The sequence below is a fragment of the Alligator mississippiensis genome, chromosome 4 (assembly GCF_030867095.1).
Source record: "Alligator mississippiensis isolate rAllMis1 chromosome 4, rAllMis1, whole genome shotgun sequence".
Lineage (NCBI taxonomy): Eukaryota > Metazoa > Chordata > Crocodylia > Alligatoridae > Alligator > Alligator mississippiensis.
In genome coordinates, this window is record NC_081827.1 from 80,194,457 (window position 1) to 80,213,923 (window position 19,467).

At 39.4% G+C, this 19,467-nt stretch overlaps 1 protein-coding gene across 3 annotated transcripts in view; it reads left to right on the forward strand.

Annotated features, from left to right (window-relative positions):
* Positions 1-19,467, forward strand: part of TMTC2 (transmembrane O-mannosyltransferase targeting cadherins 2) — a 408,111-nt gene that overhangs the window by 266,036 nt on the left and 122,608 nt on the right. For all 3 annotated transcript variants that reach the window (XM_059726136.1, XM_019494181.2, XM_019494183.2), the window contains one exon: positions 18,492-18,577. In XM_059726136.1, coding sequence (XP_059582119.1) covers positions 18,492-18,577 — 86 coding nt within the window. The remainder of the gene's footprint in view (positions 1-18,491; positions 18,578-19,467) is intronic.

Here is a 19,467-nt window from a genome sequence, read left to right on the forward strand (position 1 = left end):
TCAGTTGAATAGACAGTTTCTCAGTTTTCATTGGATTTCTGTGTGTAATAAATGAAATTTTAGTATGAATAGGAAATGGCACATGGTACTTATTTGTGTCTGTACACATAAAGGATGACAGAATTTTAATGGAGCACATTCTCCATCCATACATGAGATATAGATAGATAGATATTTTTCCACATGAAAAAAATACTATCATTTTCTAACATATAATGGAATCCCTTCTTTCCATTTAAAAAAAAAACCCAAATCAAACAAAAATTACTAGGCAGCTCCACAGGGAAATTTCAGTGATGATTTAAAGTTTTCCAAATGACTGAGCAAATATTTCTTGTCAACTCTTCCCTTTTGTATATGCATTATGGACATCTTTGACTACATACCTTCTTATTTATCTCTTTACATTATGCACTAAATGAAATAGGTGTCCAAACTGAACCATGAATTGGGTAAGATTTGTTGTAAATGAAGCGTTGGGACCACAAGCTGCACAATGAGATTAGGCATAAGGTCCAAACAGTTATCTTGTTCCCTGGGCACATCCCATCCTGGACTTGAATTTTAAGAACTATATAAAAGCATTACAGTGCAGTCTTGTAATTGAAGTATATATCATGAAGTGTATTTGCACTGGGTTAGACTTTCTCATTTCCTGACTTTTCAGTATGTTCCCTTATAGTGATAATATTCATTTAGCATAGCTTTTGTATGGAATTAAAATAAAACTTGGCCAGATCTGTCAGTATTCTTAATCCAGAAACACTTAGATTCTATCTGAACTGTCTTTGTATGTGTCTCTACACATGCTGCTAAATTTAATAAGCTGTGGGTGTGTCTTCACCCTTTTGTTTGCTGGTTTTGTTATATTTTTCCTTCCCATTTATTCTTTGGCATGTAACATAAAAATAAATAAATATCCCTCCTGCTTGTGGGGGTTGAGTATAGCTGGAATGGGGCTGCACCGATGGAGTGGAATTAGGCATAAACGCGTATTGGTTGAATTGAAAAGAACTTTACTTACAAACTGATGTACAGGGACTTGCGTCGATGCACACAGTGTAGGCACACTCCGTACAGGTTACAAACAAAAGAAAGAAACCGGGTGGCACACCAATGTTTTCCGAGCATGCAGGGTGCGGGGTACGTTGGGACAGTTGGCGACGGGGAGTGGTTGGTGGTTGAAAAGGGCTCCAATTTTGCTTCAAGGTACATGAGGAACTCGTTCCCAACGTACACGCGGAGTTCTCCGACTTGGGCGGAAACTACCCAAGATTTATACAGCTAGTGAGCCAATTGCTAGCCGCCGGGTATGAATAATTTACAATGAGCCAATCGGTAGCATGCATCCAAACAGTGCAGCTGCTAGTTTTGGCGGGAGCTGATCACTGCACCAAGGCTTTTCCCTCTGTAGCAAGGCATCCCTTGCACTGAGTACTCGCATTGTGCTAAGAATTCTGCTGTGTCAAGGCACTTTTAATTACTAAGTACAGACACTGCTCAATATTCATATTCAAGAATAACAAGCCAATATGCTTATCTGGTGAGGGGTAATACATTGTTAAGGCACAACTCAAATTCCCAGGGATTATAAAGAGGGAGAACAATTTTGATTAATTGGATAGAATACCTCTGTGGTATCTTTTTATTCCTTTTTTAAAGACATTATCTCATATAAAAAATTGTTGCATAAACTTAACAATTGTCCTTTACTTTACTAAAATTTGTGGGATTTAGGTGCAGTTAAATAGCTATTTCTAGTACTTTGGTTGGTTTTTGAAATGATTCTGACATAAATTTGTTATGGGCTATAGCATGCTAGCACTTCCCATGGTGAATTTGTTTAGCTTGATACTTTTCAGTATTGCTTCTGCATACTTACGAAACTGGATTTCCAGGTACGAGGTAGAACATATTTTGTTAGATTAATATGGCTTCTGAGACCACTACAATGGCTCACCCACTGGTAAGAAAAATTCACTCCACATTAATTGAGTATGGAGTAATTATATCATCCCTATTCAGAACCTCGCATAATTCTGAGCATTTCATTTTCTTCTGTAAAATCTTTAATTGTCTGAAAAGGAAAGTTATGTAAAACTCTTAAATAATTTCTAAAGTGTTAGTAAACAGCTTGCTACTGATTTTGAGCATACAACAGCACATTTTTTCCAACTGCTTTTATGGAATAATATGATAATTTAATATGGAGAAAAGTGGAGGAAATAATATGAGCTATATTCATTCATGTTGTAGAGGCCCAGTTATTTCAAGGTGTAAACCATGGCCATACCAATGCTGAGATTTTTTTTGGTATTGTGTTCTCTTAGATAAGCTTGTTTTATTTCTTTCCCTAAAAGTTGAAAACAATACTTGGTTTCATTCTGAGGGGGAATTAAAACTTCAGATGTTCATTTTTTTTCCCTGCTTAGCCCTATTTGTAGGGCTGATAGTTTTGTACAGCATATATTGTCCATCTATATTGGGAAATCCCAACTCCACTAAAGTCAATAGGGTTTTGCCGCTGACTTTAATTGGGGTTAAGATTTTACTCATAATATTTTGGTATAGATAAGGGATGTATTACAATATAATATTTAATGAGATGTTACCTTTCTGAAATGCTGACCAAAACTAATTAATAAATAATGGTTTCTCTGACACTTTGAGAGATCCTCAAATACAAATGTATGAATAAATCTTAAAACAGAGTTCCTTGCCAATTTGCATGCAATAGGCTACCCTACTGACTTGACTTGAATTGCATAGGCTGTAAATCAGCCCAGAATTATCCTCTCTAATTTTTAAAAAACAAAGTGCTCAATATATGTTAACTTTGGAATCACCAAAGACAGTACTGTAGAAAAAATGCTGTTGGCTCCGTTTCTCAAACTTAATAATTTTCAGTAAAATTAAGAGAAGAGGCTTATTCTTTGTGCTTTTGCAGCTTAGTTTTATTACTAGAAGTTGAAACTCATATTGTTACTGTTTCATGTTACTTCTCATTACTGCCCAAAGCAAAATAGCTTTTCAGTTTACAAGACAGTTTTGTCTATGTTATTTCATTTGGGTTAGGGCTGAGTCTCTGAGTCCTGGTTACAGTCCTGTGATCTGTACTAGTAATTAGATAGTAGGTTAAATATTTCAGGAGATTTTCTACATTTTAAGAAACTCAGACTGATTTTTAGAATCCTCTGTAAAAAACTAGTAGTTAATAATTATTTAAATGCTGAGCATTTTTAAAGGAGCTACTTCCCAGTAAGAGAGAGAAAAAATCCTGATGCCACTTAAGTTTAAAAAACAAAAATAAACAAAAAAAACCTAAAAGAAAGTGATTGAAAGAGTTAACCACATGAAAATTTCAGGGGTGTTGCAAAACACATCCATGTCATGCCCCCAAAACCTGAGTTTCTCCCTGCTGGCCTGTTGTTTGTCCCAAGGAACAGAACAAGGTTTGCCCTGGGATTATTCCTTATCCCTGCAAGTCTTGGCTTCCTGCCCTTAAACTGCACCAGGAGAACCTTTGCCACAGTTGTGTGGTCTCCCCTTTGGGTTGTGGAAGAAGGTCTAAGTCCCTCTTTCCATAGAATGGGCCAGCCTGGAATATTACTGCCCTGAAATTACTATCTGCCACAGGCAATCTGTAAGGAGATAAAACAACAGAAGGATTTATTATTTAGGAGAAAAGAATTATACAAGAAGAACTGACTGTGAGTTTGAAGACCCCAAAACAGGACATGCACATCTTCTTACCCTCTTGTTTGGCTACCTCCTTGCCCCCCTGAGAGAGAGGCCAGTATTTCAGAAAACAGCCTTCCTGCTGATTCTGCCAGCCCTGACTTCTGGCGCCTTGGACCTTTCTCTAGCCTGGGAAAAATCCAAAGACCTTAGCCATCTTACAACCAGTCCTTATAATATCTCCTATCCAGTTCATCCCTCCCCCCCCCATCAGCATGGTCCTGATTTATCTTCCTGGGATATCTAGCATTCCTCTGGAAGATGGGGTATTTCTTTCAGATGCCTTTAATACAGAGAAGTTGATTTCCCCATTACAGGCACAAAAAGTCTTGGCTGGCTAGCCCAGTAATGCCCAGCAATGAGCTCCAGAGTTTATTGCTTCATATGAATTTTACATGTAGACGTGCCCACAAACCAGCTTTTTCTGTTCAGTGGGATGTCAGAACAGGAGGACCAAAACTTAGCATAACTATCTGCTGCACCAGAAATAGTAAGAAAGACAAAAGCGATACTTTTCACTTTCCCTATACCTTCTTGCCAACTGTTGAGAAAGTACAGCTTGTGGAAAGTGCTATAGTGCTGAGGTGGAAGCAATCTTAATTGGATTGTCCATGGATAACAGAAGGGCTTGGCTTTTCCTGGAAATTACTTGCTTTTGAATGACTTTTCTCCAGTTGATGATAGTTGGTGGCAAAACAGTACTGATGGATATTTCATAGATTTCATAGATGTTTAGGGTCAGAAGGGACCTTAGTAGATCATTGAGTGCCCTGGGCAGGAACGTGGTTGTGTGAGGTGACCCCCTCCAGGTGCTTGTCCAGTTACTTCTTAAAGACCTCCAAGGTAGGGGAGAGCACCACCTCCTTTGGAAGCCCATTCCAGATTCTGGTAACCCTTACCATAAACAAGTTCTTCCTTATGTCTAATCTAAATCTGCCCTCTGTCACCCTGTCACTGTGGCCATTGTTTCTAGTAACTCCAAGGGGTACCCTGGTAAACAGAGCATTTCCTATTCCTTGCTGTCCCCCCTGATGAATTTGTAGATAGCCCCTAGATCCCCAGTCAGCCTTCTCTTGCAGAGGCTGAAGATATCCGGGGCCCTCAATCCCTTCTTCTATAGCCTTACCTGCAGGCCTCTAACGATCCAAGTAGCCCTCCTCTGGACCCTTTCAAGGTTTTCCACATCCCTTTTGAAGTGTGGCACCAAAAACTGTACTCCAGCTGTGGCCTCAGCAGTGCCACATAGAGGGGAAGTATCCCCTGCTAATGCATGATAGACAGCGGTTAGCTTTACTGATCACTTCATCACATTGACTCATGTTCATCTTAGAGTTGTCTATGACTCTAAGACCCCTTTCTGCTGCTGTGCTGCTTAGGAAGTCATCTCCAAGTCTGTAAGTGTGTTGGAGATTCCTTGTCCCTGGTGCAGTACTTTGCACTTATCTTTGTTAAACTGCATCCTATTCTGCTCTGCCCACTTTTCCAACCTGTCCAAATCCGCCTGAATCTGTTTCCTGCCCACTAATGTGTTTACTTTGCCCTATAATTTGGTATAATCTGCAGATTTGGACAGACTGCTCTCCATGCCCTCATCCAGGTCACTGATGAAGATATTGAACAGCACTGGTACAATGACTGAACCTTGGGAGACCCCACTGCCCACATCTTTCCAGGTCGATACCGACCCATCCACCACCACTTTCTGGGTGCATCCCTTAAGCCAATTCACCACCCACCTAATTGTGTAATTATCTGTGTCACAGCCTCTTAGTTTACGTATGAGAATGGGATGAGACGCTGTATCAAAGGCCTTTTTAAAATCCAAGTTAATGACATCAACCTCAACTCCTGCATCTACACATTTTGTGACCTGGTCGTAAAAAAGAAACAAGATTAGTCTGGCTGGACCTACCTGCTATGAACCCATGCTGGTTGCCCTTCAGCATTATTTTTCCTGCTGGACTCCCACAAATGTGTTCGTTAATAACTTTTTCAAAGGTTTTCCCAAGGATAGAGGTGAGACTAATGTGGCCAATAGTAACCTGGATCCTCCTTCCTCCCCTTTTTGAAAATAGGGACCATGTTGGCACCTTTCCAGTCCTCTGGGACCTGTCCTGAGTGCCACAAGTGCTCAAACACCACTTACAGGGATAGATGGAAATTATCTGATGTGTGCCTAGCTGAGTCACAAGTTGAATAATGTGTGGAGGGGGTTTTACTCCCACTTATTCTTTGATGCCAGTGTATGATATATGAAAATCTAACAGTCTGAGGTTAGACCCACTGAAATAGGACTGTGTGTATAGAATGGAACAAGACTATAGATGACAGAATCAGGCCCCAAATAAGCTCCAAGTAAATGTCCTTGGAGTAACAATCATGAGAGAAGAAAGATTTTATAGTTTTGGTAATGCATCAAGATAATGTTAGACTAAGAAGTTTGAGTATTCCCCAAATTCATACATTTATTCCACTGGCAGATGTTCTTTCTTTTTCACCTTTACTCACATTGGGCATTAATTTACTTAGTAGAACCACTACATTTACTGGGGCCATCTCAGGAATTAAACTAATGTGCTTATTGAGTACAGGTGCTATAATGATGATTCCACTATATGGCTTTTGTAATTACATTTTAATACTATTTTCTGTATCACTTATAATGACACCATTTAATAATTTTGTGCCATCTATATTTAATAATTTTAATGGGGAAAAAAACACAAACCAAAAAGCACCCCCTTTCAACTTCCCAGAAAACCTGTTTATAATATGTTTATACACACACACACACACACACACACACACACGCACACACACACACACACACACACACACACAGAGCTAGGTCAAACAAAATAAGGAGAATTTTCTGTTAGGGATGACAGCCCAAAGGGTTCAGGATGGTTCCATAGGACACCGGGGGGGGGGGGGGAGGTTGTGTGGGGATTTTTGGGGGGGGGGGGGTTGGAAGTATTCTGCTACACATACATAATTTGGTAAGCAGTTCACCCTTCTTGAAATGTTTAAATAAGAGCTGCTGGCATAGTTGTTGTTTACTGTTGATAGTGCATCTCCATGCATGAATTAGCATTTGAAGAACAAATACAGTAGGTCCAGACTAAGCTGAGTAATGGAAACCTTAATTAATGAGAAACTATTTTGAGGGGGAAGAAATGCCAAACTTTAAGAACAAATTATTCTCTAATCAGGAGGTATGTCACTTTGGGCATTTCATTAAGGCATCCCTCAAGTGTGAGCCTCACTTGAAAATAAAAGAGAGAGGTAGGTTGGAATAGGACAAGATTTAACCTCCTTTGTTAATGTGTGCAGTCGCTTCCTGACACAGGTAACGATGTAAAGTTGTCCCTTTCAGAAACTAACTTGACTTCATCTTAAAAGTAGTTCAGAATAGAATAAGCAAAAATCTATTGGAAGACTGTTCAAAATCTCATTGCTGTGATGGTTAGAAACCTTCTAATTGCTAGCCTAAATTTATTTGTGGCCAGCTTATATTCACAGGTTTTTTTAGTTTAAATAGTTCTTTGTTCCTCCCCAATGTTTAATCCCATCACCCCTATTGTATTTATAGGGAGTAATCATATCCCCTCTCTACCTTCATTTGTTACGCTAAATAAGTTAAACGTTTTAAGTGTCCCATCATAATATTACCCTGGTCATTCCCCATTTCCCTGATCATTTCAGGAATTCTCTCCTATGAAAAAATGCAGTTTTTCCCATTAAGATTTAGTACACAGAGATTACATTTAGAATTACAGAAAACAGGGCGGCTGGGTAGGACTTCAGGACATCATTTAGTCCAACCCACAAACTAAATCACCCCCATCAAATGTTTGTTTAATTTGCTCTTAAATTTCCAAACTTAGAGATTTTACAGCCTCTCTGGGAAGCCTTTTCCAATGTTTAAACATCCTCATAGTGAGAGAGTTTTTTTTTCCAATATACAATCTGAATATCCTCTGATGCAGTTTTAGACTGTTGCTCCTAGCCCCATTCCCTGTGACCACAGAAAATAATATATCTCTATTTTTTTATAACTGCCATCAGGTATTGGAAGACTATTGTCAAATACCCGTTCCGTTGTCTTGTCTGCAGACAATTATTTGTTTTTCCTGATAAATCAAGTGTGTGGCCCAAAACTGGACAAGTACCTTATGTGAGGGATCACCAGTGCCAAAGAGGCTGAAAGAATCATTCCTCTTGATTTGCAAGTGCCTCTCCTGTTAATACAACCCAGTAAGGTGAACTGGAGAAAGCACAGTAAAATCTGAAAGGGATGTATTGTCATAACTGAGTAACTGATTGTTTCTGCTATTTATTTAGTTTGCTTTTGCTAATGATTTGTTGGAAGTAAACATTTCAGAAGGCTTTTGGAACTCTCAAGCTTGTTCTACTGCACCCAGCAGATTTCAAAGGCCTTCATTTTTTCATTTTCAAATCAGGTTTTGCATTATAAAGAAGACACTCTTTCCATTTGGAGACAAAAATGGTGCATACATATCTAATGCAAGCCTGTTCCCTCTGCTAGATAATCTGTGACATGACTCATACCATTGCTTCCTTACTCTCTTCCAGGAAAAGAAGCACAGTAGTGTGTAGTAATTGCTAGGTTCACTTCAAGAGCCTGACTTTGGTACATAAAACTTGGTTCATTATGTCCTGGCTGTCTTCCTCTGTCCTACTCTAGTCATTGAGGTCATACACACTAAACATGCACACTACAATTCTAGCACATGGTGGAATGAGCTCCAACTAGATTACTTCCTTCAGCTTGTTAGGAATATACAGATTCAGACCAAGGCTTTGGTTTTCTTGAGAATTTGCAGGGAGGGCATAGAGGACGAGATAGTGTATATGAGAGGGTGGAAATCAGTTTTTTGTAGAAATAATTTTTTTTCTTTCAAGATACAGAGCAAGATTGTCAGAGGCATAACGACATGGCTAGGGCCCGAAGCAGCTGTCTCCCTGGTGTTTAATCAGGGGCAGCTGTGACTTTCAGTTGCTGACACCCTGCCCGTGCAAGCAAGTGGCTGTGACAACTACTTTATTTTTTTCTTTTTGACCCCCACCCCACCCATCCCCAACAAATCAGCCTCCAGGACAACTGCCCCAGTTGCTCCACTCTAGTTACACCACTGATAGCTGAATGCATTAAAACTTTCATTTGAGCCCTGAAAGCTCCAAAAGGCATGCTTCTTCAATCTTTGATGAAATAAAGCAGAATAATATGCATGATACAAAGGGCTTAAGCCTGTCTGATCCCATGATTAAATTACATTTTTTTTCTTTAAAGCTGCTAAACAGTGGCTGAAGACTCATTTTCCCTGACAGCATAGTCAGGTTCAGTAGCTGTGCTGCTGTTGATTTCTAGCTCGTGGCATCATACATTGCCACAAGCATTACGAGCCTTTTTGGGAGGAAAATAATATAATTATCAGACATGTTTGTTTTAGTTCTAATTAGTTTTACTTCCAGCTCTGCCATTTCTGTGGGTGTCATTGGCAACTCTTTTCAGACTTGCCTACCTAACAGATAGGGATGCTTAATTATTTATAATTTTTTAAAGTAGGTTGAGTTATTCTGGAAAAATCTTAAAGAAGCACAAAATGCTACAGCCCACTCCTTTATGGTTCATTGATAACTAGTTGCAGACTGCCTAGTAAGTAACTTTAATTGCATACACAATGCTGAGAAATTCTGTAGATGGGAATGGAGGATGCTAAGGTGTCTGATGATCAGACTTACTTGAGGTGATGTCTTTGTTTTATTTTTCAGTTTGTTTGAATGACTTCAACCTTTACACTAAAATGGAAATGATATTAGATCAAAAAGAGCGTTTCTATTTTTAGATATCTCATAATTAACCAATTCTCAGCAAGGGAAAATAAAACAACTAGGCCAACATACTCTTTCAGTTTGGAGATATAGTATGTCTATTGTAATTTAGCAGAGTACTAATAATAAAAATCAGTTTGTTTTTATTTAACAATCCGGAGCTAGTGTCATATTTCTTCAGTAGATGATTAGGGCAATGAGAGTCTAGGCCCTACCTCCCACCAGGGTGTTTAGGCACTGTCTGTCTTTATTCTACTGATGAGATTTTAATATAAATAACAATATTAATAATAATAATAATAATAATAATTAGAATCAGAGTAATCCTAATCATTCTCTGTAGTGAGGCACATGCTACAGCTTTGTCCGTTCCATACACTCCAGACTCGTCTTCTGTTGTCTTTGTATGTTGCAAATTGTATTCTGTAGCTGGCCACTTTCACAGATGTCCTCAGAACGTATTATCTGCTGCAACCATGTCAACATGCAGGACTAAAATTAACATGAAGGACTGTATGTAACAATGTTTCTCTCCCCTGCTGAGTGATCTGCTTCCTGTTATTGTCACCCCTTCACATCTCTTTCTGCTTCAGTCTGGAAACTTGAATAATACAGGATCCCAGTAGCATAGTGATGCACATAGTATAAGTACCTGGCTAGGTTTTCACTATCTGCTTCTTGCCACCATCATTCTGCGTCATAATCACAACATTAAATCATCTGTAGAACATTTGATTGGGAATAAATGTTAGCTCTGTCTCATGAGCTGATTAGATATTGTTATGAAACAGACGGTGAAGATTCTGGCATGTATGAATTTCTGTAACCCATAGAGCTTTCAGAATCTTCTTGAACTACTTCTGAAAGAGTCAGTAACATAATAAATGCATTGGGGGGTGCGAACAATTAATTGATTAATCATTAACCAATAAGCCCAGTGATAACTGATTATAGCTTACTAGTTATTATATAGCATGGGGTGGGGTGCAGTCTGGCAGGGAAGTGGGGGCTGCAAAATGCTCCAGCAGAAACTGGAAGGCAGCAGGACAGGTGGGAGGGATGGAGGAGTAAAGAGGGGCAAGGAGGAGGGAAGCAGGGAAGGGGGAGGAGAGAGAGAGAAAGGGGACTAGTACCTTTCGCTAGGCTCTGTGCTCCCCAGTGCAACCACTTCCAGCCTTCCCACTGTTTGCCATGAGCAGCCCTGGCCCCTGCCACCTACCATGGAGCCTAGGCTGCTCACAGCAGGCAGTAGGAAGGCTGCAAGCAGCTGCAGTGAGGTCCACAGAACCTAGCTATTAGGTACTAATCCCCTGCTACCCCTCCCTTGTTTCCCCAACTCTGCTGCCCTCCCCCCTGTTAGACTCACAGTGGCTGCAGGGCCTAGCAGGGGCAAGGTGGAGGTAAGAGGTTGTGGGGTGGCTCACCAGGGCCTGCAGCTCAGGCACATGGCCTACCCTGCCCACCCACCTTGTCCATGCCTGGGCCTGGGTCCAGAGAAGACCTGCTCACCCAGATCACTGTGAGGTGTGGCCCTGGGGAGCCACTGAGTCCCTGCCACACCTCAGGAGGGGGCTAGAAGCACCCCACTTAAATTCCAAAATTTAAATCTGGCATGCAGATATGAAGCTAGAGTATATGCATGAAGCCACCCCATGGTTGGGACATCACATCAGCTAGTCTCCCAGCTATAGGTGCCCCTGTGACTGGGGACCCTGTCAGTTGATGGGGCTCCCAGCTGCAGGGGCATGCATTCCTATGGCTGGGAGCCAGCATCAGCTTGGAGCTCTCAAGCTCAGGGGTGCACATGGACCGCCTCTCCCCTATGTTGGAGCTCCCATAAATTGATAGGGCTCCTAGTCACAGGAGCCCCTTACCACACATTCAATAAGTGGCATGATAGGAAGCAGCTACAAAGTTATTACACTTATTTTGTGGAATGATTTTGTAACTTATTCCTGTTTTTATCACACCATTAACTGATTGAATATGTGAGTGAGTGATGACTGAATATGAGATTAACTGGTAGGTAGGTGGGGCCTTAGTTTCCCCTTTCTAACAACAACAATAAAAAAAAGGCAAAATATCAAGTTATGCTGGTGAAGAGCAGAAATACCATGGTATTATGAGTATCATGGAAAATACTATGAGGAAATGAAATCGGGAAGCAGAGCTTGAATAGCATGCAGTAAAGAAGGCATGGACCGTACATTGAACAATAAAGAGAAAAACTAATATCAAATAGGTGCTCATTAAGGGAGCACCATCTGTCTGCGTGCTGTGAAAATCATGGTGTGCAATCATATAATTAAGCATTGCTAACAATGTATATACTAAATGGAACTGAATTAAGCCTGCACAGATAACATTAATTCTGACATTACATTTTGAGTGCTTGACTTTGCAACCTTTATGTTCATTTAACAGTGATTTTTTTTTTAATGTGTGTTACTACAGCGTTTGAATAAGGACTTAGAGTTTGTAATGTATATGTATACATATACATTTGTGTTTTGTTTGGTCTTAAAGATAGGTAAGAGCTAAGTTTTCTTTTGGGGAAGGAAATACAAAACCTTTTTAAAACTTGCTAAATACCTTTACCGTTTCAAGAAGGCAGAGATAACAGTGTCATCTTGTGAGTCATGTACTTAAATCATTGTTTCCAATTTCATGCTAGCATCGTTTTCTTAACTTTTTATCTATTTAATTAAGCATTTGTACTCCCTTCTTGGCAGGCATACAAACTCATTACATCTCGAAAACATATTAAAAATATTATTTTTTTCAGTTTAAAAAAATTGCATTTGGAATTTCTCTCTAAGTCTTTTCCTGATTTTGTTTAAGCTGAAACTAGAGCTAGAAACCCATAAATCTAGTCAATTTCATACTGTCAGAAGCCATTGGGAAAGCCATAGGTCAATCAGAGCCAATTTTGTATCGGAAGAGGCAGTTTCATGCCTGACCAAGGTTCTTTAGGTCATGTACATCATTTTTATTTTATTTCACTGCTATTTCTACCAAAATAGAAATAAAAGTTTAATTGTTTACTGGAATTCAGGTCTCAGTTTTGTATCAATAGTAGTTTTAGTGAAACAAACTTTTAGTTAGCATGCTGCAAAATATGTCTGAATCTTAAACAATGATGGAGGAAAAATAAAACTATATAATGTCAGGTAATTAATCGAGTGCCAATATTAAAGCACACAGTGAAAAGAAGGTATTAGTTTAGTAATAATAGCAAATGTGTTTTTAATCCAAATGGTGGAGATGTCATACCAAAGTTATTTATTATATTCAAACTGAAAATTTATGTTGTATCATTAATAATAATAATTTTCTTAAGTTGTGAAAACTGTATTTCCAAACTTCATAATAATAGAGCTTCTCCTATGGATGCATCTTTTTAATCCAAAGATTTGAAAATACAACATACTGATGACACCTCACTTCAAATCCCCACATAATCTCACCCAGCAGATTTATTTACACAATGTGCAGGAGAGGCAACAGAATTAAGCCCTGAAGAACCTTCCAAGAAAGGACCAGTGGGAATGATAAACACTTCCACATCACCACCCTCTGGTACCTCCCTTCTAGGAAAGAGCAGAACAAATTTATAGCATTCCTGTGAATACCCACCAGGTTATATAAATACTTTATCAGCACCCAGTGGTCAAGTGTATCAAAGGCTGCTGAAAGATCTAATAAGATCTGTAGGGCACATTTTCATTTCTCAATTGCCAGGAGATAATTGTTGACCAAGACCATGAGCACAGCATGAAAGCCAAACTGACAAACCTAAACATCAGGTTTAGGTTACATGTTACATTTATGATGGGTGTTGATTTTATATGCTAGTAATAAATACCTTGAACAATAAAAACAGGTTTTCATCAGTACAAATATAATATATAAGGCTTTAGACAGAAAAATACAGAAATTCTAGATGTTGTATTGTACATACATTGTAGCAATGCTGCTTTACCCTGTCTGGAAAACATTGGGTTTACAGATAATCTTAAAGTAAGCTTATATTTAAAAATAAAATATAAATAAATAATTGGAAACTGAAAATCTTTAAGGCATATTATTTGTTTTTCCATTAGAAGAAAGAACCTTTATAGTAACCTTTTCTTACAAATCACGTGTCTTTAAACACGTTAATGACAAAGATGTCACTCTGTCATTGTCTCAGACTACTGGATGTGAGAAATGGAAATAGCCTTGATATTGTAAATAATTTATAACACATTATTACTATATTAGCCTAAAACATGAGAGCAGAAGTGAAGCTTTTTGATCCTGATGAGCAGAGATCTGGGTTTTCCATTTGCCATGAAAAAATGTGGATTTTCTGATTTAAAGGAGAAAAATATAGATTATGTTAAAGAGAAAAAGTGCAGGAAACTATGGGTTTCCCCTGGCAGGCTGACTGAGTTCCAGCCTGAAAGGGGCTGCTTAGGGATGTGGGGAGCTCAAAGAGGGGGATCAGACACTGGGGGTGCCACATGCATGTGGCCAGCAATTCAGCCAGGCAGAGTGTGGTGAAGAGCAACTCCCCCAGCTGCCTGCGTGGGTAAGTCTATGGTGAGGAACAGATTGAGGCAGTGGTTCACATTGAGCCCCCATGGTGAGGGAGGGACTGGGAAAGGGTTGGTAGCTGGGGCTGGGGGCACTGCCCAGCTAGGGTGGTGCTCGGGGCCAGGTAAGAATGCACAGCCATGGGGCCTGGCCACAGAGTGTGATGCAGCCACAGGCGGCTCATTTGGGAGGTGAGGGGAACTAGCAGGGGGACCAGCTCCCCGCTGCTGTGGGTTATCCTTGGGAGGGGTTGGGCATGATAGATGATGTGTCAGAGGGGCATGGGGGGGACACGTGCTCCACTCCATTTTGGTATGCCTACAGTGGGGCATGGGGCTGGGGCCTGGCTGGACTGGAACTGGGCAGGAGCCTCCTTTGTCACCCAGTGAGTTGGACCCAGCACAGGAGGCTGGAGTGGGGCTGTAAGCCTCATTGCTGCTGCTGCCTCCACCTATGGGATCCCTGTACCGGCCACACTGCCATGGAATAACACTGCTGCCCTCACCTCCTCCCTCCACCAGCTACTCGTGTGCTGGGCTGCAGGTCTGCCCCAGAGGGGAGGTGTGTTGGATGGCAGCATGGGTAGCCTGAGGGGAGTGGCAGCAGTAGCAGTGGCTGGGCCATGGCAGTGGAGTAGGTCTCTGGCCCAGTGTGCAAGTGGCTGGAGGTGGGAAGAGATGAGGGCAGCACCCCCCACTCCAGTCTGTTACTCCTCACACTGCTGGTGGTGCAGTCTTACTCCATGGTGGTGGGGCTGGTGTGGGGTTTCCGGCAGTGGCAGCAGTAACAATGAGTGTCACCACCCCACTCTGTCCTTCCATGCCAGATCCTGCCCTGTGGGCCACAGAGGTGGCCTCGTGCCCACCTGGCCAAGCTGCAGCCACGTGCCCCACCAATGATCCTCCTACACATTGCCTATGGCATCACCTATGATCAGCACCCCTCCGCCCCACACACTGGGGGATTGTGGGCAGGGGCATCTGGTAGGGGTATGGGGCTGTGGGTCAAGGTTGAGGTTCACTGGCATATCAGGGCCGCTCAGCAACACAAAGTAGTGGGGGGTGGGAGGAAGCTGCAGCTGGACCCATATCCTAATGAGGATGGGGGAGGCCTGATTTCTTTATGATAAAAATAAAATCAAATGCCAAAATATATAGGTATTTAGAATTTATTGTTTAATGACTGAGGCACTGGTAGGGTTCTAAATTGCTTTAAAATTGTAAATATATTGATAAAACATTGTGTTCAACAGATAAGTATATAGTGTCGGTTCATTTTAATTGGGGAGTATCATGGATTTGGAGGATTTTCGTGTCAGAGAATTTTGGATTTTTTAAACAGAGAAAACCAGGATCCCTGCTAATGAGAATATAGAGATAAAGGGGAAAATATAGAGGTTATTGCTCCATAAGAAAGCCTCTTGTTCCTGCCTCTCAAGTTTAGAAATCTACCTCAGTCAGATTATCTGAGTTTTCTAGGATTTTAGAATTTATTATTATTTCTGCCTATAATTATATTGTACAGAAATGTATATATACAAAGGACTCCTGTCTCTTACATCCTGATATTTTCTTTTCTGTCAGTGCACAGGCTGAAGTAAAAAGTGTTTTGTTGTTAAGAAAGAGATTAATTTTTAAAAAGTGAATCTTAATTCCTGTTGTGAAGGGAAATATTTTCATGAAAGCTGTTTGGATACAACTGAAACCAGAGTTAGAAAGGTCTTTTATGTCTGGCTATGTATAATGTGTCAGATATTCATTGTGACCAAAAGTAATCTTCTGAGCTCATGGTTACTCCGGAAAATGCAAGTTCTAGCCTATTGATTGTATGACTTGTTCCATTCTTCTCCATGTATCTGAAGAATAAGACATTGCTTAGAGAACCAACTCATTGTATTTGATGGGTATTTTTGTTTGAAAGTTATATTTCTACTATGTTAATGCAGTAATATGGGATTTGGGTTATGCTTGAAAAGTCAGTACAGAAGAACTATATTTTCCTGTTTTGTTACCTTAAAATTCCTGTAATGTGTTCAGTTTTTATACATTTCATACACTTAAAATGAGTTTTGTATTTTTTTTTAATGAAGTAAAATAGTTCTCTTAATAAATAAAAGGATGTGATAAAAAAATTAAGTAATGTTTAAAAAATTGAATTCCCCCACCCGACATGTGCTCATACACATGCACACATGCATTGTGCGTATACACCTACATGCCCATAAACACGGATTTTGATGGAATCTTTCATTAAATTTGCAGTTGGAAGCCAATTGGAAAAACACCAAAAAACAAAATAAAATAATTTTATTTTTTAATTTTTTTAACATTCAAATGAATAAATTCATCAGAACACTATTGTTGTAATTTTTTATAGATACTGATGAATATTATGTTGATAGCATTAGTTTCAAATCACATATTTCAGTTATTTATACTGAAGTGCTCTGTTAAATTCTACCCATGCTTAAAAAAGAAAATAGAAATAGGAAATTCCAGTTAACCACTTTTGAGTAAAGCCTGCATCTGGACATGGAAAATCTTCATGAAAATCATGAAAAGCATGAAAATCTTCAATCCAATGTATGTGTTCAGAGTTGCTAAAAATAGGTGGAGAGTAGGGGAAGTGTTCTAGAGCAGAGAAATCAGTGTATACCTGTCTTTAACTTTAGTAGTTGCTTTCTTCAGTCACTTCATGAGCAGGTTCCATTATGTATTTCTGAATAATTTGAGTTATAAACAAGAACCATATAAAAGGGTGTTTCAGAAAGTAATGGCCATTGTGATAAAATCAGTCTATGTGTAGTGATCATTTACTGAATCATTTACAGTCATAAACAATGGGTGCATTAAAAAATGCTGACATCAGTATTCTTCTCTGCTTTATAGTTTCCCACTCATTGCACACAACATAGTTTTACCATATTTACTCAATTCTAAGATGATCCTCCTATTTAATATGGGGGGGGGGCTCATCTTAGACTTGCATATGAGGGCTGTAGGGGGTCAGGTAACTTTTAAAGATGACCCTACAATAATAAGATTACCTACATGGAAAATTAGAACCAATATATAAATCTTCCATGTAGATAATCTGATTATTAAGGACTTGTCTTCAATTCAGGGTCATCTTAGATTCGAGTAAATACAATATCTTGAAATAGCCATTATTTTCTGAAGCAACCTCATATTTTTACGGAGATGTCATGACTCTGACTAGCGCCTTTTTGTCCTATTATGAGTAACTAAGGGTTTTATTTTAAGTATGTCTGTCCTTTAATTTTAAACATCCATTTAGACCCTGGAAATATTATAGTACTAAGTACTGAACATTCATCTGAATAGAAGACTAAGAATTCATTTTAGCAGTATCCTGACCCTGTTTTTAAAAAAAATCCCTTAAAATTGTATGTTCTCTCTGTTTCTTTTGTCTTTTTTTTTTTTTACTCTTCTATGGGAAGCAAAAGTAATACTTGGGTAAGTGTTCATATAAAGGGCTGTTGGTTGTAGGCACGTTGGTCTAAGGACATAGGCAGACAAGCTTTGTTGGGTAACTATGAGATCTTTTATAGACCAACTAAATAGTTGGAATTTTTTTCCAACTATTTAGTCAGTCTAATAAATAATGTCACATTTACCCAGAGAACCTTGTCTGCATATAAAGGGCTGGCACTGGAAAGCGTCTTTCCTTTTCCTTTCTATTGCTGCACGTTGTCTTCAATGAACAAGGGGGAAACTGCATCATGTGTCCTATGTGCCAGTAATATACCATGAATAGTCAAACCAAATAGCTCAAAAAAAGCCTCTGGCTGAAATTACATTTTTCTAAAACTATTAGGTGATGAACTCTGAGTAACAAACTTGTTTGAAAAATTTAGTTTCTCTCTAGTCGTAAATAGGAAAGAGGCTAAATATGAAAGATTATTTGCTAACAATAGCTCACCAACCCTAGCTTCCTATTTAAAAAAATAGCCCTCAAATCTGCCATTTTCTTTCAATATGACTGAATCATCCAGTTTCCACAGAAGCTGACACTGCTGCATTTTAATAACTGCTTAACAAAAGCTATATGAATGCACCTGACATCTATAAATTAATCCTATTTTTCAATGACAATAATTTCCTCTCTGAATTAATATTTGCAGGTAAGTGGTTTTCTTATTGTACCACTTCTTTGAATACAGGTCAGTATAATTTCCTTTGTTATCTTAGTTTTGTGTTTAAAGTTTTTGCTTCCTCTGGGATGACAGAATGATAGTTATGTTTTAAATTGTTATTTACAGTAATGCTCTACCTTCTCTTTTTTTTATCTTTATACAGAGGATTACTGTTACAGGAAAACAGCAGGTTTTCAGAAGCACTACATTACTATAAACTGGCAATTGGTAGCAGACCCACATTAGCTTGTAAGTAATTCACTAGTTCCCTCTCCCCCCACCCTTCATATTTCAGTCTTATAATCACTTAAGGAATGAAAAAGGGACACTTATGCAGTAGCATACAAAGTAAAACTTTAGTACTTTTAGGTTAGAAACAGACGTTCAAAAAGCCAGAGCCTGCAATGATTCAACCTTTGCAGGTTAGTCTAACTTGCCTAGGTTGAACTGGTTTGTAACAGCACAGACATAGCCTCTGGACAGAGAAAATGTGGGCATATGCCTGTACAGGCAGTCCTCAGACTTACGACACAATTGGTTCCTGAAAACTACGTCTTAAGTTGAAATGTTGTAACTCGGAACCGATTTTCCCATAGGAAACAATATTATAAATGGGGGATTGGTTCCTGAACCAAGGCCCAATTCCCTATTTTCACCAAAATAACCCATAATTTTGTACTCAGTCAATTACAGATGAGTAATATAGCTACATTCATGTATTTATATTGTAATTAGCAATCACACTGATTTGGAAGGACTTCTTTGAGGTGACTTTGCTGGACTTTTTGAAGGGTTCTTGGCTGGAGTCTTCTCAGGAGTCTTGGCTGCGGGTTTTTCTGGAGTCTTGGTTGCTTTCTTAAAGAAAGCGTCCAAGAAAGCTTGGACAGATGTTTTCCAGGAAGACAGTCGATGTAGTGAATGTGTTCACTGGCATGGCATTGCATCGGATCAAGCATTGTAAAATCAAAACTGATGTTAGAAAGTTAAAACAGGGTGTTAATTTATAAACGTTGTAAGTCAGAAACATTGTAACTTGAAACATTGTAAGTTGAGGACTGCCTGTAGTTGATTAGGCTAGGTGCTGCGGGGTTGGAGGGGGGGCGGGGGCATTAGAGCACGCCCTCGGCTGCAGGGATGCA